This window comes from Convolutriloba macropyga, chromosome 4 (assembly GCF_964194025.1).
Source record: "Convolutriloba macropyga chromosome 4, txConMacr16.3, whole genome shotgun sequence".
NCBI classification, from domain to species: domain Eukaryota; kingdom Metazoa; phylum Xenacoelomorpha; order Acoela; family Convolutidae; genus Convolutriloba; species Convolutriloba macropyga.
The window spans coordinates 81,303,543-81,324,910 of record NC_134471.1 but is presented as its reverse complement, the minus strand read 5'-3'; the positions used below and the strand labels follow the sequence as shown (position 1 = coordinate 81,324,910).

Sequence of the window (21,368 nt, the reverse complement as noted above, 5' to 3'; positions counted from 1 at the left end):
GCTATCATACTACTTCGAACTCCATGATTTACTAAGGCTTTTAACTTTGTTTGGAGGCAATTACAAGATCAGTTTGCCAAAAAATTAAACGATTGTGCAGTTAATACACGACAAAACGAGCTCATAGCAATTGATAAAACTCGTACCAAAAAGCGGATGAGAATTTTTGGATTAGATCCAGCAAGCTACTGAATATCATTATTATAAGCGCTAACATTGAAATAAAGCAGATTGACAAACAATATCTAACAAAAGTTTACTGGAATTACTTCGAAAATTGTTATTCTGTAGTCAACTCCTGTTCTTGGACCTTGCTCTGCAATTGTGGCAGCTGTAACACAATTCAGAAAGTGGTCAACTCTACCCCTCAATGATGGGTGCAAACCCTTGTGCACACTATACAGAAGCCTAAACTCTCTCTCAAATAAATTAATCACACTGTGAGTGCGGACAACTATGATTAATTTTTATTTGACAGCATGTGGATCCTTAACCTTAGGGTTATAATCAGAATAATTTACATGAAAAAAATTTACATTAATATTTTACAGAAAAAATAAATCAGGCGAGTAGTTCAGAACTGTCATGAAATTTTGTCGCAATCTTCCAGTGCTCTGCCAACAATCTGCCTGAAGAGATAGACTTTTCCCAGCCTTTGGGACTCAAAAGACGTATTCTGTCATTCATGTGGGACCGTCTGATGTTGAACTTCAATGAAAGAGTAGTGTGTACATTGACCATTTTCTGTGATTGCTCCGATTGCAGAAAATAGTGGAATCAAGACCAAAACTTCTATGGGAGCAATCCCCTCGGCTTGATGCCGAAAAGTCACAACAACAACTATGGGTCCAGGCTATTTTCAGAATGTCTATGTCGCAGGTATTTGGGACTCTCCTTTGGCCTATTGCTTGCTTATGTCGCGTCTTGCTGCTGATCTATGGCGAGTACCAGGACGCAAATTTTGCTCTGAAGTACACAGACATCGATTACAGAGTTTTTACAGATGCTGCTGAACATATGACTAGTGGGCGGTCTCCGTACAATAGAGAGACATACCGTTATACACCGTTGCTGGCTCTGCTTATGACACCAAACGTCATTGTTTTTCCAGCTTTTGGAAAACTTCTTTTTGCACTCTTCGATATTCTGACTGGTGTTGTCATCTTCCGCTACTTCAAATGTAAGTGTCCGAAGCTGCCTATTTTTCTTAAGAAGCAAAAATAATCAAAGAGTGTAGGCGGGATCCCAAGCAAATTAATCGTACAGCGTTTACGGCAAGTTATAATAAAAGGAATCATGTTGACAAGATCTTAATAATTAGTTGAAATAGCCAACATTACTCAGGTTTCACCAATCCTTTCAGGGGTTTCTCAATTAATAATTGATTATTAGAGCATAGCATGTTCAAACCGCTCGTGTTTCCCTGCACTAGCAGCGCAGGAGCTACAGCAACAAAAGTTCTCAAAACATCGTGGCTAAGATCAGCGAGAAGCGCAAGGAACCGAACTTCGACGTCATTTCCGTCATCATCCGGACAAAGATCAGTTTTGCTCTACCTCGAATCAGTTTCGTCAGAAGAATTCACGCTTTACCATTGTTTATGAAGGAACGCTGAACGGTTTCTAGTTTTTAAGCTGGTGCTCTAGTTTGGAATATGACGCCCACCATGTTTTCTTACGTGGTCATATTTCACCATAGACATTGTACATGCAATTACTTTTCCAAAATTGTTTTTAACCAAAAACAATAAATTTTGATTAGTATAATTACCAATCCCTGATCCTGTCCGAATAAACGCTCGGAGGGGTTCCTTTAGTGTGCATTTTTTTGAATCAACGAGCAGTGAAAAGCGCTGGAAGAGTGCAATGGATTTGGATTATATTGAGGAGCTGTTTTTTTTCAAGATGTGTTCACACTTTTAATTTTTGCTGTCAATGAGAAGTCAATTTACAGTGGCGACTTTAGTCACAATGAAGTATTAAAAGGAGTGCAGAAGGTATCAAATTCTGTTTTCGCTGTTTAATAGCCGCACAGTGATAGCTGGGGCTATTATTTGGCTTCTCTTGGTTTTCTTTTATTTCGTCGTCGCGATTTTTACGACCATATGACGTCACAACTACTTCAAATCTGCTTTTTGTTCATTCGTTCATGCAATTTCAACTGAAGTGCGTGCGTGACGTCATTTTTTGCTCTTAGTAGAGCGAGTTTTTTGTTCATTCGCGTGATTAAATTTTTGGTCACACTTACCTCACTCTCAAAAATGACTTCCTCACTTTGAAATTGTCTTTTATTTACTTTAATTCAAAGAGATAAGCTCAAATGGGTGTGTGTCACTCTAAATGAAGGTTATTTGGGAGCAGCTAATTGAGGCAGCAAAAGCTTATACAGATTTTTAATCAAAATATAACATATCGGCCTTCAATGAAAAGACGAATTTTTTGGTCCGTCTTTTTGTTTTTTTTTAGACTGCAGATCTGCAAAGCTTTTGCGGCTGTTTTCTGGATATCTGCAAGCTTTTTTTTCTTGATTGTTGTTTTAAATTTATGTGATCTAATTGTGACTTTGGCACTATTTATTGTTATAAAATATTTTTGAATGATTTTTTTTTGCGTATTTTTTTCTTTGTTGTCTTATCACTTAGTCTCATGGATAACATGTCTCATCGTTCTATAATTAAGCATAAATGGATCAAAGTAATTGTTTCTTTTCATAGCTAATGATCTCTGTCTTTATTGTCTTCTAAAAATATCACGAATATATTTTTTCTTGTTACATGTTGCCTTTAGAAGATAAGCTGAAAGAATTAGAAGTAAACTACCATTTCTGCGCAGATGATACCGTTCTTTATTTTGTATTCGGTTCGACCGTCAGTCAATGCATGTTTGATAATATTTTGACCTTGATTCAACGTTGGTTTAACAATGCAAAATTGAAATTCAATGCGGATAAGAGTGAGTATATGATTAACTACACTGATCAGGTAAAAGTTCTAGGTTGTTATATTGATTGTCAACTTACTCTGCAACGACAGATTAACTTTGTTTGTTCCATTTCGTTTTATCTCCGTAAAGTATGGTCAATTCGAGATCAAGTTAAAACAGCAGTCATAATTGAGTTAATTAGCGTTTTAGTGTTATCACGCGTTGACTACTGTAATTCGCTTTGTTGTGGTCTGCCAAACTTTTTGTAGCAGAATTTCAGCGAATAATGAACTCTGCCGCGCATTTGATTTTTCGATTGTCACCTTCAACACCAACCTCGTCATACCTGAAGCAGCTACACTGGTTGCCAATTAGGCAACGCATTATCGTCAAAATCCTATTGTATGCGCATCGCTTTGTACATCAGCCTGGCAAACTTCCGCTATATTTATCGGATTTAATGAAACGAAACACGATGGTTACAAGGTCTCAATATTTTTTACAATTTACATTTTCCCAAATTTCGCTCTAATTTTGGAAGACGTTCGTTCTCGCATGCCGTCGCTGTTGAGTTGAATAAACTCTCTTTTGAGCTGAAACTTATAACATCTGAATTTTTATTCAGGCGAAAACTCAAAACTTATCTGTTTTAATTTTCCTGCACTGTTGGGATTTTAAATGGTTCTTAAACCAATAATAATAATATTTTGGTTTTGTCTTCGTGTCTATTTTTTGTCTGATCAATTAATCTTACTGATGGCAAGTCTGGTTAAGTTGTTGAGAATTAAATCTTTCGCTCTTTCTCATTGGCTTTTAAAGATCCACTAGTGATTCTGATTAGTGACTGAATTTTTTACGTTTTTTATGACTTTGACACTATTTAATTTCAAATATAGTGGTGGATTTTGAGTTCTTCCTAATTTTGTTGCTTCTCTTGTGGTCTTGTCTATTAGTGTTAATAATAAGCATCCTTAGTGCGGACTAAATTTTAAACAACTAAAAGCTATTGTAACTCTAATATTGAATGACATGCTTTGGATAAGGATTTTGGTATATATTTGCGTTTTTTAGTACTTTGATGCCACTAATTTGCAAAAAGATTGATAGTTTTTTTTCGTGATTTTTATTTCCATTTTTGTTTTGCACTTTTTTAACTGTGCCTTCATTATTTTCTACAAGATGATTTTATGGTGTTTGGATTTAAAGGGTGCTTAGTGACAATAGCTATATAAAGCGCTGTCAATATTGATGATTTTGGAAAGATGTTTACTCCTTGTTGCGCACATAAGGTCGTGTGATTTGTTAACCGACAATTATGAGGTTGCTGGAAAAATGCCAATGATTACGTCATTAACTGATTCGATTCTTTGGCTTGGCTAAGTTTTGAGAGTCCTGCTATGTTTTTAATTCTTTTCAATCTCCTAAGTTATAGCTTCTGATCTGCTCTCTGATGCAAACGTCAATTCTATTATGAATAGTCATAGTCGTTTTTCTTTTTTCAAGGCGGATAGCCTGTAGACTTCTCCATTCTCCTTTGGCCTGGATTAAATTTATTCGTAGCTCCTTGCGTGTGTCCCACATCCATCTACGTTTTTCATTAGTACTACAGGCAGAAAGTTGTGCCATTAGCAGAAAAGGACGACCAAAAAGGACGTTCTTGATTTGCATTGACTAGCCTTCCTGCTTGTTCTCGTTGCGTTTCTGTGTCATGCACAAGCCTCACGTAAGATGTCTCATTAATTTCTATATCTTCCTTATTACCTCTGCTCGTATTAGCACCCGATGAAATAGATTGAAGATAATCTGCAAAGAGAGAAAAGAATCTTTTCCCAAGGTCTGGGGGATCCAATCCAATGCGACCTGACTTATTGATGCTCTGTACCTCCGTACGCTCTTGTTTAGCGGAGGTCCTTTATTCTCGTCTTAATTCCTTCTTCAAATCTATAGTAATCGAAAATATACGTCTAATGACCCAAGAATTTACACTACTGCTTCTTCCGTCACAGTAAAAATAATCAAAATTCTATTTTCATTCAAATTGTTTTTGAAGACCGGTGCTCTCTTCGTACGCTCTGGCTTCTGTATATCCGTACGCTCTTGTTTAGCGGAGGTCATTAATTCTCCTCTTCTTCAAATCTATAGTTTAGTATTCTTTATATTCCATTTAGTATGCTTAACCCGAGGGAACGCCCTTTGCAAATCTAAATGGCAAGCTTGATCTCACGTTATCCTCTTCTTTTCTCCTTGGGGAGGGGAACTACATTTTTTTTGTAAATAGGCGTTTTGTAAATACTGTCGTCTTGTGAATGATTGTCATCTAGAGCTGTTTTTTTTTTCACTTCAATCCTCAATGTATGGACGTCACGATCCTGGGTGGGGGGATTCTTCTGATCATGGATAGGATGCATCTCGGAATTTATCTGGGTTATTCTAGCTCCTTTTTTTGAGCAGAGACAATTTAGTCTTGATATCACCACTTCGTCTTGACGTCTGACCGCTCTATCGCTTCGCATTTGATGAAACGTTTTGTCACTCATCTGTTTTAGAGTGACGATATAATGCAAAATTCCCGGTGTAATTTTCATTTAGTTTATCGCGGATAAATTTGATTTGCTTTCTTTCTACTAATTTTTTGTTCATTGAGATAATTTGTTTTTTTTTAAATCATTTTTGATATTACTCTGGTTTTAGATCCGTCTCAATTGATCTGCGGTCGGGGTGTGCCATAAAATAATGAAGTTTATCAAAATGCCATCAAAATCTGCGAGATATATATTTGTTTTGTTTGTTTGTTTACAGATATCTACAAGACTAACGACGAAGAGAGTACACAGTGGACTTGTTTGTGGTTGTTCAATCCTTTGATTATTGGAATCTCTACTCGAGGAAGCGCTGATTGTCTCATGTCCTTTTTCATGTGCCTCATTTTGTATCTAGTCGCTCAAAGAAAAATTATCACTGCATCATTGATCTATGCTTTGGCCATTATATTCAAGATATTCCCTGTTATATTCGCACTGGGATTATACCTAAATTTTCAGCTCCAATCTGAAAACAGAAACCCGAGTAATAACTTTGGCGCACTTTTAAACCAATGGCGAAAAATTGTTGTTCCAAATAAACAGTCGTGGATTTTTTTCGTTTCTTCATTTATTGTTTTGGTTTTATTGTTAATATTGACTTATTGGATGTACGGCTATGACGCAATATTTGAAACGTATATTTACCACTTAGTACGTAAAGATACGAAACATAATTTCTCAGTTTATTTTCTCATGTATTATTTGAACGATGGCAGTTCTGCTGTCTCAACAAATGTTATCGAAAGCTACTTAATTTGCTTTTTACCTTTGTCGTTACAAACACTTTGCTTGATTTGCATTGCTGTGAAATTTTACGATAACTTGCCAATGTGCTTTTTCTTGTCAATTTACTCGTTCGTAAGTTTAAACAAAGTTTGTACGTCACAATATTTTGTATGGTACCTCACATTCTTGCCTATGGTCGCGTACCAGCTTAAAATTACGTTCAGACACGCTTTTGGGTTAATTATCTTGTGGGTAGTTACCCAGTTATTATGGCTTTACCCAGCATATCTTCTGGAGTTTGAAGGCATCAATACATTCGAGTTTATTTGGGTAGCTAGCATGATATTTTTTCTTGCAAATATGTACATTATGCGAGAAATTGTGCAATGTTATTTCGCTAAATTACGTGAAACTAAAACTATAAAATTTTCTTAGAACTTCTGTTTAACTTAGTTTTTTGTTAAAGAAAAAAACGTCCGGAGGCAGTCAACGATCAAAAAGGTTCTGATCAAATTTGCGATATTAAAGCCCCGTTAACCTCTCAATGGTTCAAACAGCCTTATGCCTTTACAAAATCTGTCGAATGAATCAATAAATTATTTTCAGATGAAGTTGAATCAAAGACAGTTTATTTTCCTCGCAGTAAGGAGCTACTCGAGGGATGCTAAAGAAACTGTTAATCTCTTCAAAACGAGAACAGGAACCAACGCAGCCTTAACTCCATGGTGTAATGCACTGGAAGAGTGGCCAGATTATACTTACGTGCTAACTGGAAGAGGTCCAAAACAGACAAACCAAGCATTGATAAATGAACAGTTCAATTACAAAACTGGACTTGAAATTATCAGATTGAATCAAACTTTGAAAAAACTCAAAACTGAGTATAAAGCCCAAGAATCTGAACGAAATTTGCCCAAAGTTTTCAGTTTGAAAGAGAAGAATATTCCCTTTGAATAATGAGTTAGTGTTTTTCGTTAGCTTTTAAAATTTGAGATTAAGAGTTCAAATTGAGATTAACCACCCACATGTTTTAAACCGAGATTTGTTGAATATCTTGTAAAATCTTGATATATCTTGAGTAAAACTTGGCTGAAGTTTTATCTCTTAAAGATGTATAGCTCAAAGCGAAATGTGTCGAAATTTATCGATTCCTGTTTCAACTCGGTTAGAGAAATATTTCCTTTTGAGCAATATTTCCTTTTAATCTAAATTTTTGTCACAGTCCATAAACATCTAACGGGACTTTTATTGCTTTTTCCAAACTTAACGTGTAAATGTTGCGATTTGTCAGCTTTTGAGTTGTTTTCGGTAACATACATGAGCAATTTATTTTCAACAAATTGCGGATGTTTTGTAGTAGAGACGTATGTTTTCGCAGATGAAAATTGCAGGAACTTAATTTCAAAACATAATGGAACTAATAAAACTGCAGGCCATCTGGCTTTTTTGCACCAACCCTAATAATATTTGAGTTATTTTACGAGATAGTATTATGTAGATTCCTGAGATAAAATTGATGGGATATAATGAGATATTTTTGGGATATAACGAGATCCCAACATTGTCATATTGTTGCGATAATGTTTTGTTGTCGCAATAATGTTGTTACATGATAATATTAAGAAATATATGGATCCTGCATTCTTTGTTGAGCCATTTTGGTCGGAGCGATTTTTGCGGTTGTGGCGTGATAGCCGAGAGGTTAGCCGTGTGATACATGCCAATGATTGATAGTTCAATCCGCTGCCTCTGTGAAGATGTCTGTGTGAGGATGAGTTCTCACTTAACCTTAGCTTCAGGCTGACCATAGCCTGACCATTCATGGCTGCAATAATGGTACCAACAAAGTTTGTAGCAATTATATAGTCCTGCGGTCTTTTCGAGTTTGCAAGTTTTGGCTGAACCGGCTGCCCTATTTGACTTTTTGGTCTGAAAAATGGGATGATCAGGTAACGTTCGGAGGGTATCATGTTCTCTTAGAGCCGTATGCCTAACCAGTCTCTAAGAATGCGATTCACCAAAACTTTTGAGGGGACAATCTCCTGGTGTGAAGGGCTTCACTTGGTGGTGAGGACCCACTCTCGTCCAGCCCTCCCCAATTCTACCCCCTGCTCCCAATTGCCTGACCTACTCCCCTCTACTCCGCCCCCTCTTAGCCGCAGCTGGGTACTTCCGAAGCCAACCTCTACCCATCGTTCGAGAGCAATTCGTTTGACCAAAGTTTGACGGTTATGATTGTAGTTTTCAACAAATGAAGGCATAATTTTGTGTTCCCTGCTCATACACATAGACAAAATGATACTGTTTTATTAGTAAGATTTTCAAAAACGGATATGGCATTAAAGCTATTAAAGTTGTCCAGATAGCATGGCAGTTTCAAAATTTTGTCTGACTCAAATTATTGATTAAATAATTTGAGTAAATTAAATAGATCGCAACTCGCCTATCGTGCCTTTGCCATTTTTTCAAGTTTTCACCGGGGGATGCCGTTCATTAGTCAATGAATGTTTTATTCACTGCACTGGAAATAGAGAGTAAGTTCCTGTGTAGCTAAGTGGCTAAAGATACCAGATGACCTCAGCAGACCTCCGCTCCGCTTTGAATTATCGGGTGCCAGAACAAAAGTACTTCGCGTACCAAGATAAAAACCTGAAAATAAATAAAAGCTAAAAAATGCTTTGAGTTGTTCGAACCATTTAATTTTACCAGTTTCAAATGAGAAATCAATAGCCACGGGAATTGTCAATTTTAATAATAACTTCGATTGAAACATTTCTTTTGACATTTCGTCTTCAAAAACGGGATAAACAGGTAACGCCCGCTTCACCAAAACTGTTTTGAGGAGACAATTTAAAGGTGAAAGGGGGGTCTTAATCTTGAAAGTTTAACATCCCCGGTCACCGCTCCCCCTATCAACCACTACCCGCCATTCACACCCGGTCCTCCCTCCTCTACCTGGCAGTTGCGAGCCACCTCTCGTCCAGCCCTCACAACCCTACCCCAATGCAAACATCTCTAAGCCGCAGCTGGGTACTACCGAAGCCAACGGTAATTTGAGAAGAATTCGCCAATGTTAATCGATTATATCTGCGAGTTTGCTTTGAGTGTGCCACGAAGAAATTCCACATCAGATTATTTTTTAAACCGTATCTGGTGTCCGTGCCAAAAGCTGAGCCTCAGAGCTTCAGATACAATCCCTGGGATCATAACTCCAATTTTTTGTTATGAATACCAGTCTTTGGCGTCGATTGCATAGTTATTTCGAGACCGTTTTTTTTTTCAATATTGAAATTGTAGGTACCTGCATCTATGATATTAAAAAGTGTAAATTTTTATACATCTTTTCAAAGGCCTTATTTTTAAAAGTATACATTAGAAAGGGGCGTATTGCAGCTCGGTAGAGATGAACTCTCGTATGTACGGGTAGACTGAGGTGGTCTCTTATATTCAATCCGAGATCTTTGACAGTTAGTTTTCGCTCAATTAATTTGTTGCCCAGATTAAAGAATTATTTCTTCCCTGCTCTCATCTAACAGAAATTCAAAAACAGAACATATTTGGTATTTCTAAAAGAGGAATTTCTGTGGCCTCCAAGCAGTGAGCTTTTTGGATCCTCTCGAAGTTCTGATAACTTGATGTTGTTAGATCTTTGCATATGTGTAAAATGTCAGCAAACAATGGCGCTACTGAAAAGAAAGCAACCGAGGGAAGGCCATTTATATACACAACAGACAGCAAAGACCTTAAAGAGAGCCTTCCCGTACCCCTGAAAAACGCCTTTCCTTAGGATAAAAATATAAGTTGTGGGTTGCTCTCGACATGAACTCAGTTGACATCTCTCGAGTTTTTGTGTACAACTGACTGAGCTTCCAAGATTTGGGAATTTTTAAGTGTAATAGTATATTTCTCTCAAAATAGTTCTCTATTTTTGGCTCCTGGACAGTGATTTAAAGCTTCTGCAAGATTACAACAGTAGGAATGCAATCACGCCCTCTACATTTGTTAAAATCCAAATCGAACAACTCCTTAATTTAATTTTAACCTAAACTCAATTTTGATATTCAATTAAACATGTTTTCAAGGTGGGATAGGAATTTCGAACACCTTATTCGTCACTTCTGATGCAAATGAGCCAAAAAACCTCTAATCATCGTCTTGAACTCTCCAGGCTTCCACGAGCTTGTTGGAATACACAAGCTGGGAGGGAACGATTCGCTTTAAACTTTTTATAAGATACTTGAAATTTTGCAAGTGATTTAGCTAATTTTTTTGAAATACAAAATTCGATAATTTTTCTGGGAGTTCGGTAAAGCGGCCTCCAAATACTGTATCATGTGACTATAATCTTCTTATGTTCTTCTGAATGTCGTTCTGATCAGACTCATTTTCATTAAGATGACTGCTTTTAGAAACACCCTCAGTGGATAGCGATATCTCTTTCCTAAACCTTTTGGAGTTAGTTGTTCTATTTATTTGACAAAACATCGTTTATTTTTGTCTGTGCTGCTGTAACAGTGTGATGAAAAAAATGAAGCAAGTCAATTCCTTGTGTCAATCAAATTTGGGTTTGCATACAATTAAGGTACTCGTAGATGATTTCCAAAGCTATAGGGCAATGATCTGAAAATTTCAAGTTCTTCTGTGTTGATGTGATACAAATTGTTGGTTTCGTTTGCAAACACACTAAATCGTAAATCATAACTGGGTACTCATCGTTATAGAAATCTCGTACTCATAATGAGATCTGGATTAAAAACTGAGTTCAGTTTAAAAATACAGTTCAGAAGAGATCCATCCCTCAGCATCCTGTGTTGGCCTGAAGCATATAGACAGTATGGTAACGCCAATTTGAACAGATGATATGAAGTCAATTTAATTATCAGGAATGATTCTCGAATGGATTGTAAACTGTCTTCAGCCCTCCCCAACCCTACCCCCTGCTCCCAATTGCCTGACCTACTCCCCTCTACTCCGCCCCCTCTTAGCCGCAGCTGGGTACTTCCGAAGCCAACCTCTACCCATCGTTTGAGAGCAATTCGTTTGATCAAAGTTTGACGGTTATGATTGTAGTTTTCAATAAATGAAGGCATAATTTTGTGTTCCCTGCTCATACACAGACAAAATGATACTGTTTTATTAGTAGAATTTTCAAAAACGTATATGGCATTAAAGCTATTAAAGTTGCCCAGATAGCATAGCAGTTTCAAAATTTTGTCTGACACAAATTATTGATTAAATAATTTGAGTAAATTAAATAGATCGCAACTCACCTATCGTGCCTTTGCCATTTTTTCAAGTATTCACTGGGGGATGCCGTTCATTAGTCAATGAATGTTTTATTTGCTGCACTGGAAATAGAGAGTAAGTTCCTCCTGTGTAGCTAAGTGGCTAAAGGTACCAGATGACCTCAGCAGACCTCCGCTCCGCTTTGAATTATCGGGTGCCAGAACAAAAGTACTTCGCGTACCAAGATAAAATCCTGAAAATAAATAAATGCTAAAAAATGCTTTGAGTTATTAGAACTATTTAATTTCACCAGTTTCAAATGAGAAATCAATAGCCATGGGAATTGTCAATTTTAATAATAACTTCGATTGAAACATTTCTTTTGACATTTCGTCTTCAAAAACGGGATAAACAGGTAACGCCCGCTTCACCAAAACTGTTTTGAGGAGACAATTTAAAGGTGAAAGGGGAGTCTTAATCTTGAAAGTTTAACATCCCCGGTCACCGCTCCCCCTATCAACACTACCCGCCTTTAACACCCGGTCCTCCCCCCTCTACCTGGCAGTTGCGAGCCACCTCTCGTCCAGCCCTCACAACCCTACCCCAAGCAAGCATCTCTAAGCCCCAACTGGGTACTACCGAAACCAACGGTAATTTGAGAAGAATTCGCCAATGTTAATCGATTATATCTGCGAGTTGGCTTTGAGTGTGCCACGAAGAAATTCCACATCAGATTATTTTTTAAACCGTATCTGGTGTCCGTGCCAAAAGCTGAGCCTCAGAGCTTCAGATATAATCCCTGGGATCTTAACTCCAATTTTTCGGTGTGGATACCAGTCTTTGGCGTCGATTCCATACTATTTCGAGACCGTTTTTTTTTCAATATTGAAATTGTAGGTACCTGCATCTATGATATTAAAAAGTGTAAGTTTTTATACATCTTTTCAAAGACCTTATTTTTAAAAGTATACATTAGAAAGGGGCGTATTGAAGCTCGGTAGAGATGAACTCTCGTATGTACGGGTAGACTGAGGTGGTCTCTTATATTCAATCCGAGATCTTTGACAGTTAGTTTTCGCTCAATTAATTTGTTGCCCAGATTAAAGAATTATTTCTTCCCTGCTCTCATCTAACAGAAATTCAAAAACAGAACATATTTGGTATTTCTAAATAAGGATTTTCTGTGGCCTCCAAGCAGTGAGCTTTTTGGATCCTCTTGAAGTTCTAATAACTTGCTGTTATTAGATCTTTGCATATCTTTAAAATGTCAGCAAACAATGGCGCTACTGAAAAGAAAGCAACCGAGGGAAGGCCATTTATATACACAACAGACAGCAAAGACCTTAAAGAGAGCCTTCCAGTAACCCTGAAAAACGCCTTTCCTAAGGATAAAAAAATAACTTGTGGGTTGCTCTTGGCATGAATTAACTTTTCAAAAAAACTCCAGAACAATTTTAAGAATTAATTAATACAAAATATTTAGTCTGCACAATCTTTTTTCATGATTTTTATACTTCTATTGAAGACTTAAGTTGTTCAAAACTTATAGGCAATAAATACCCTAGTGATGGAAAAATTTGAAATCTAACAAGAATCTTGCAAGGGAATGCATAGTTCTTCCATTTTTCTTGCAAGATTCTTGCAAGATTTGCATCCACCTTGCAAGATTCTTGCAAGATTTGCATCCACCTTGCAAGATTCTTGCTGCAAGATTTTGAATTTACATTTACCTTTTTGTCTTGGTTACCTGGCTGCTTTTTTGCTTTTGGTTGAGCTGAAATCATTCTGGGCTTGTATGATTTTTATTTCGCGCTACTTATTTTTTGACCGCAGGCATTTTCAAATCTTGCTCTGGTCTTTCTAAATTTGAATGCAATTAACAGAATTTGTTAAATCGTTACATGTGTATAGTGGTGTTAGAATAGGGAAAGAGTGGGAGAACATCAGTTTTTGGCCATGGAACTGAGTTGGAAGAGGAAAACTCAAAAATTAGAGTTCGGTAAACCTTTGATATGTAATTTTCTCTCCTTTGTTAACAACAACTTTTGACAATCTTCGTTTTTTTTTCATTACAGTCAATTAATTTTAATTTTTTTCTCTTTTACTCAGTTTGCTCAATTCAGCAATTGCAGTGTGAACCATCCGGACATACACAGAATGACAATCCAACTGATGACCCTGTGGATGTGGCTGACAAGGGTCTGGCATAGGGCGACTGTGGACAGGGACACGGAACCATGATACTTCTGGGAGCAGTTGTGTCCCACTCTTGCCAGATGGCTGGCTTGTTCTCTAAACCCAGTCTCACTAAACAAATATGAAATCTTTGTTGCCCACCTCTCCCATCTTTCAGACCCAGAGCCATTTAAATTGAAAATAATGTGCTGTTTATTGTTTATCCCAAGGTGTTAGAAACCAAAAAGCAAGTGAGGGAGATATGGATATCGGGGGTAGTTGGGCGGTGGGGGGAGGAGGGGTTTGATGCGCAGTGAACAGGAGGGGCAAATAGATCCCGAATACGTTTTGAAAGCTGTTTTTCTTACTGCTCAGCAATTTTTAACTTTTGAGGAACCTACTATTCGGGTTTTTAACCCATGATTGAGGTTTCGCAGTGAGTTATTGTTAAGTATGAGGAGCATAGCGGTGAAAATAAGTATTTTCGCGTAAAGCACACGCATCTTTTAGCGTATGGAAATCATAGTAATTGATTTTTTTTGTCCGCATTCACCGGAATTTTAATCAAAATTGCTCCTTTCGATTTGGACCTCGGGTTTAGCTGCCACATCTACTGCCCCACAAGTTGAGGTAAAATATACCTGATATTTTGTGCGTTTTTCTGGCGAAAAAGTGAAAATGTAGCATTCTTTATTTTTAATAGCCGCGTCAGCAATTCTAGGCGTCTATTATTGCGCTGCTGTTTTTTCATTTCAAAGAATTTGAATTGTATTGGGGCGCTGTCTTTTTACGACTCGAAGAGTAGTATTGGAGAAGTCCTTTTTTCTTAATCAAATTTATTGGTGTGAATTTTGAAGCAGGAAATGAAACACGTGAAAAAATTTAGAGTGATTTTGTTGCTGAAAAAAATGAAGAGTGGAGCGACAAGAGAGTGGTTTTTTGTTCATATTGCTGTTCTCTAGAGAGCGACAAATTGAGGTGTGAAAAAAATTCTCTAAGCGAGCGAAATTTTTTGTTCACGTGCGGCATTTTAAAGCAGTTTTTTTTTTGGTTAAGAGGTTTTGTTATGATTTTGTTTTAATTTCAGGCTGGTTTTGGTAGTGGTTTGTAGGTTTCTGGAAATTCATATAAATTTTATGCTAATTCGGAGGTTTTTCAAATATTTTGCTGATTTTTGGGTTAATTTTTGCGATTTTTTGACGATTGTTTGGTTTTACTGTCTCAAATACACATTGATAAAACCCCTTCTACTTGAGCATTTTTTAGACAACAACTGGTTACAGTTTTGTGAAATCAATCATTTTTTTTTGGTGAGGAATATGACAAAAAAATGGCGAAAATTAGAACTATTTTTCTTCAATTTTTGCAGTTTTGTTGTTCTGTTTTCTGTTTTTTAGACAAGTTTTTTAGCCTATAATGACTTGCCTTTTGTTTTGCGAGCATATGGATACCCTATTGGCCGAAGCGATTTTTTTTTTGGATTTAAATGCTTTTGTAATATTAAAAAATTTATTAATTTTCAGTTTTTTAGTGCAAGTTGTTTGTAAGAGTTTTTGTACATTGTTTGGCTTTAGGTATTTTTAAAAATTCTCATAAGTGGGTTATGTAGGCAATAGTAGTTTTGTTGAAGCAATTCGGACAGAGATAGTTATTTCGGAATCTCAATTTCCGACAAAGTTTCATAAGAATTTTTATCATTTTTTAACAGATTTGGTTTTCTTGTTTTTTTTTACTTTGTTTTATGGATTTGTTTCAAGATATTGATAGATTAGTGGAGGCACGTTTTGTTTGATGAGATGTTGGATGGCGTGTGAATGGACTTCCACTTCGAGTCGTTTCGGGAATTCCTCCGGCTATGTTTTTTTTAAGATCTGTTCAAGCATTTTCATGATTTTTGAAGTCAAATTGGAGTAGTGATTTTGGTCACGCCGAAACAGGAAGTGAAGCAAAAAGCGAGTGGTTTCGATATGTAAAATTTTTCTCTAATTTTAAAGTAGAGTGAGAAAAGAAATAGTTCCCTGAGGGTCGAAGCTCGGTTCTGGCGGTAGTAGTAGTAGTTGTTCTCTACTATAATAGGCGGAGTCCTGCTTTTTGTACTTTATCTTGCATGGAAGTGGTAGCACTGCTTTGAGAATTGACCACTCCTGTTGATTGGGTGGGACCAGATGACACGTAGGGGTTGGTGGTGGAGCCAGAATAGCTGGTGTAAGATGGGTTATTCGTTTGTACTTCTTGTTCGGTTATTACTGCATGTCCAAGTTGACATTTTTTTTATTGCACATGAATTTTTTTACATTTCAAAGGGGCGCTGTCTGTTCACACATTTTCATGATTTTTGAAGTAAAATTGGAGTAGTGATTTTGGTCACGCCGAAACAGAAAGTGAAGCAAAAAGCGAGTGGTTTTGCTATGTAAATTTTTTTTGCTCTAATTTTAAAGTAGAGTGAGAAAACGGTGTTTGAACAAAATTTCTGTTTCTCGCTAGTGATTTTTTTGTTCACATGCGGCAATTTCAGTTTGATTTTTACTGTTTTTTTTCGTTTTTTTCTTGATTGGATTTTTTTCTGAATGGTTTTCCCAATCCATTCATATGTCATTCTAAGGCTAGTTTTTTAAGCAATTTTCCATTTCTCGCTAGTGTTTTTTTGTTCACAGGCGGCATTTTGAGATTGATGTTCAGTTTTTTTAAAATTTTTGGATCTGATTTCTTCAGAAGTGGTTTTTTCGATTCTCTCAGAGTCCGTTCAAGGCCTAGTTTTTTGTTTGAATTAAATTTCCATTTGTCGCTCGTGGTTTTTTGATCTCGCGACATTTTGACATTGATTTTTTTTTAATTTTCGTTCTGTTTTTTAGAAATGGTTTTTTCCAATTCACTCTTAGACCGTTCTAGGTCTAGTTTTTCGTTTAGTCAATGAAAATTCTTTGAATTGTACGTCAGGACTTGTCCTGCTAAGTTTTTTTATTTTGTCTAACAGATTTTTATTTCGTCGTACCTTGCGTCCCTAGTTTTTATTTTTTAAGTCAATGGCGTGACTTAACACACTCAATAAAATGACTTCTGAACTCAATAATGTGCGTATAAGTAGTGCCAAACATATACGCCCTAATTCTTGATTATTAGAGTCGTGAGTTTTGGATATCGAATATTAATTTTGAAAAGCCGTATTAGGTCTTCACCTTATCGAGCTTATGTGGCTCATAAAAATGACAATACGAATCTAACCCAAAAAGTCTAGTGGCCTATTAAAGGACTGGTGGTCCTAGCCACAAGCATCTATCGCGGCTGTTTTCCAGCAATATGCCGGCTATGTTTCTGACTCCTAACTATTGTTATCCAATCTGTTTTGTGAGCAGAGCGAGCGATTACAAAAAAAAACCAACCAACAAAGCATGATCTTGAGTTGTAGAGAAAGCGACGGTAAACTGAATGAACAGCAGTTTTTAATCTCGAAAACTGCTTCATACGTTTTTCCTAATATAGGACGAGTACATTAAGATCAAATTGAGCATCTGTAACAACAGCAAAAAGCATAACTGACCACCGGTGAATTGTCCCCAGCAGCCCGCGATTAAATGGCTTCAGTATAGCTAGCTTCAGCTTTGGGAGGCTAGCTTAAGCTGGCCTCCCAATTTGGAAATGCTAAACTCTAATAATAAAGTTAGCTAAATCTTTGATATTATTTTTCTCACCTTCGTTAACAACAACTTTTTCTATTAAACAATCTTCGTAAAGCACAGTGGGCGGTAAATGAGAGAGTAGAAAAAAGGGGTGCATTGGGGTGAGGGCGGTTAAAGTTTGGGAGAGCGCATTGGTGCGGGGCAATTAGAGGGCGTAAGCGGATTATAGCAGCTTCAGTTTTCTCAGCAGTTTCAGTGAATAAGTACACTTAGAGACTAGTAAAGCGCTTGCTGTTCAGTGATTGAGTGCTCTCCAAATTTTTTTAATCATGTTTTTGGAAGCGAAAACGGAAAACCTCCGAGCAAAAATTGATTCCGCAAAAAAATTTCGTAAAAGTTTCCGCAGCATTTATATGCCCCAAACTTAAATAGAGTGCAATGAAAAAGTTTGACAAATTTTTCATGATTGAATATGTTCTATCATTTTATTCTAACCACTTTACTTCAAAAAATTTTCGAGATGAGCTTTGTTTTCTGAACTATTTTAATACGCAATCAGCCTAAATTTAAAATTTTTCCAATTTCTAAAGGGCGGAACCCATTGAACCCATCTGATTATGGCGATATCAGAACGTTTGAGCAAATTTTTGTCAGATACCCAACAGCTAACTGTTTTGAACCTGAAACATCACTTTTCACCCCATATAAAGGTAAGACGGATTTCTTAAGCGAATTCCGTACGTGAAATAGCTCTTTACGAAATATTCTTATTGAGTTTGTTTAGAAATAACGGCTAAACATTTTTTTCATTGCAATAGTGGCGATAAAAATTTGGGCACTGCCAAGTGAAATGGGTGAAATAAGTTTCGCCGCTACTAATTATACAAGTATTTCAACAACTCAAATAATAAAAAATTTGCGGTGTATTAAGCGGTGAGTTTTTGTACGATTGTAGTTTTCGGCAGTGAATTTGTTTGTTTTCACGGCATTAGCTTCATTCATTGTTAAAAATGCCATTTTGGCACTATTAGTTATTTTTAGCGTTGATTTTTTCACAAAGGATCTGACCAATAGGATGTTCGGAAGTGAGAACTAAATATAGCATGCATTTTTGTAATTAGTACTTACTTTTCGGAGTATGTTTTGCACTGATACTGTACAGGTCACGTCTTTGACCTCTAGGGTCGTCTCTCATTCCTGACCTCCAAGCGGGTTTCGTGTTTCTAACCATGGCAGGTCCCCATTTGAACTTTGACTTGTACTTATTCCGTTTTGGAGAGCCCGGAGTTATTTTGATATGCCACAGACACTGTTGGGCACCGTTTTTGACGAAAGGTGCTCCGCTGGCACAAGAGTTTGAAAGGTTAGGAGGCTGGTTGGACGAGGGTGCTTGAGGTGCGTATTGAGATCCGGTTGATTTTGTGAATACTTGGTCTGTAGGGGTCGTTGGGTTGTTGGGTAATCCTACAGACTGTTGAGCAGCAGCCATGGGTGAGGTTCCTGAAATGGTTATTTGTTCTATCTCGGTTTTATATTACATTGCACAGTTGATCTTCCCGGGACGTGAACTGATCATCGCTCTAATTAGCGGTAATAACTTTTTAATAGCAAATATCTTACTTTGTTAAGCTTTGAATTTGGTCAATTAATTTTACTTTTGTGGTGATATATTTTGACAGACCATCGCAAGCAAGCAAGCAATTCACCCTCTTTTTACCCGCTTTTTTGGGGGTGAATGGCGGTGATTACTTTGCCATAGTCTTTTAAACTAATTTAGTGCCATTTGAGTATTTTGCACAAAAAATTTTAAAGGGCTACTATTTTTTAAGAAATAAGACCGTTGTTGTCCCTGTAATTTACTTTTTTCATGACACGAGGCAATTGAAACCATACATAATTTTTCATGAACAAGTAAAATGGTGAGTTCTGTTCATACTCCAGTTACTGAAATCTTTAAAGAGAAATTCAGGAAGACAAATTCCTAGTTTCTTTTTTGAAAACACAAAACAGTAACTCGTAAATTTCTCTTACAAAAAAGTTCTTTTTTCCGTTGTGTACTTATTAGAGAAACCAGTATGTCATATATCAATGCCTTTTCCGTCTAAGATAATGTTTTCAAAGATAAGCTCTATCTGTTTCCTCTTTAGAGCTCATAAAAAAGTTGAAGCAAGACTAAGCAATTCATATTTTAGTTTTCTTATAATAATGAAGACCATATGAGTATCAGCTGCAACGAAAAGAGATCTGAACTCTTCAGTACCAACCTTTGCTAATAAGCATCACTCCATAGTCATTCGGATCGGAACAGTAACAGAATCCAGTTTGAACGCACTCCCCCTGCAGCATCACATCTCTCATCAGAATGGGGGGTGCGTAGGATGGAGAGGGGGGCGAGGGGGGAGGAGGAGAGTCACACTGACACTGGGAATTATTGCTGTTGTCCTGCATTCCCGTAACTGCAGCTGTTCCGCAATCGTAAATCTCAACTTCCGCAGAAGAGACACAACCCAAGTTGCCGTCATGAATTCCTAAACAGGTACGTAATCATCTTGGTATGATTTTAAGTTCAAAATTATTAGATTTGATTCGAAAGGTATCATTATTAATATAGTTAATTGATGACCAAATGCGTCTGCTGTGTTAAATATATTAAATATTTACGCAGATGTAGAAAAAAAATCTTTTAAATTACACTTCCGGATTCTGCGACTTTGCTATAAATATATAAATTTCGTTTTCACTACCACTTTTGAACTCATTTATGTATTGATTATAGTTTGTGTTAGATCCTAATAAGAGGTTGATCTTTCCATTACAAAAAACATTTTCCGACAAAGCTTTTTTCTAAAATTTATAACAATGTATAATAAAAGCTCAGAAGTATTACGTATTGATCGAGATAAAATGAATTTAGTTCTCCGGAGTGAAATTACTGGAAATAATTGACTTTGAAGAGGGGGGGGGGGGGGGCTTTACACATCTATATTAGAAAAATGTTTGATCAAACCGACCTTTCTGCAAAAAAGTAAGATTCTTACATGAAATCTTCGATACTTTGCTTATTCTAGTTTCTTGCTGATTTTTGAATTTTTCTGCTAAAACTCGAGTTTATTTTTTTTTGATAAGCTGGCCCGTACCTAACCTTCAGAGATCATCAGTACTGAATCAGAACAAATTCAGCGAAATTTAGGTTTTCAGTACTGAATCAGAGATAATTCAGAACGATTTCTGAATTTCTCTGATTCAGAGAAAAATTCAGAATCAACTTTCTCTGAAAATCTCTGAATCAGAGCAAAATCAGAATAACAATTTCTGAATCATCTCTGATTCAGAACAAAAATCAGAAGTTTTTTAAAGCAGCGAAACAAACAAAATTGGTAAAAAAATGGCTCCGAAATAGGTCTTTGCAACAATAGCAGTGATAAAAGTAGGCATCTTGAGTTTTTTTTGCACTTTTAAGAATATAAAAGTTAACTATGATTCTGATCATTTTACAACATCTGCTGCATATCTGAGCACCTGGTTCTCTATTGCAAATAGATACTCTATGCTAAACAAGAATCTTCAAAAATTTTGGTCTGAATGTGTTTCTTTGAGAGAAGAAACTGTCATTTTAGAAAAATAATTTTCGACTTTTTCTGTGATCACTTAAATAAAAAGTCTTATATAAAAAGTCTGTCAATGTAAATTATTTGAGTTTCTTGATTTTTATGTAAACTAAATCGTATGACCGCTTCGTACTTAATCTGCAAAAACGGCAAAAAACACATATGAGAATAAAAGTTGTCATTATTTAAAAAATTTGCAATTGCAACAAAGAATTTTTCAATTTTTCAAACATTTTTTATATGAATATTCTTCACAAAAGGTGAACCTTTTCGACTATATAAGTAAATCTATTCACAAAAATTTTGACAGAATTCTATAGTCGAAAGTTGAATACGAATCGTAAAAAACGGGGAAAAAATCGTCGTCACACAATTCCACAAAACTCGTTTTTTTTTTCTTAACTTTGATTCTTCGGATATTAGACTGGTAATACAGTATTTAACGACAGATAGCCGTAAAAAAACCTGAGAAAATTCCTACCCAAAAAACAACAAAATATTTTACACTTCCAA

At 36.4% G+C, this 21,368-nt stretch overlaps 2 protein-coding genes across 2 annotated transcripts in view; one reads left to right on the top strand and one right to left on the bottom strand.

Moving 5' to 3' along the window:
* The first annotated feature begins 492 nt into the window (after window positions 1-492).
* On the top strand, window positions 493-7,253 carry LOC142338708 (GPI alpha-1,4-mannosyltransferase I, catalytic subunit-like). Its single transcript, XM_075388585.1, has 2 exons — window positions 493-1,180; window positions 5,721-7,253. Exons 1-2 carry the CDS (start codon window positions 865-867, stop codon window positions 6,662-6,664), a joined length of 1,260 nt encoding a protein of 419 aa, XP_075244700.1. The 5' UTR covers window positions 493-864; the 3' UTR covers window positions 6,665-7,253.
* A 6,205-nt stretch (window positions 7,254-13,458) lies between these two features.
* The window catches only part of LOC142338188 (uncharacterized), a 101,436-nt gene continuing 93,526 nt past the window's right edge, over window positions 13,459-21,368 (bottom strand). Inside the window, exons 22-24 of the mRNA XM_075387826.1 lie at window positions 19,512-19,775; window positions 18,376-18,747; window positions 13,459-13,762 (exon numbers count right to left, since the gene is read on the bottom strand). Of these exons, the coding sequence (XP_075243941.1) occupies window positions 13,575-13,762; window positions 18,376-18,747; window positions 19,512-19,775 (824 nt within the window). The 3' untranslated portion in view covers window positions 13,459-13,574. The remainder of the gene's footprint in view (window positions 13,763-18,375; window positions 18,748-19,511; window positions 19,776-21,368) is intronic.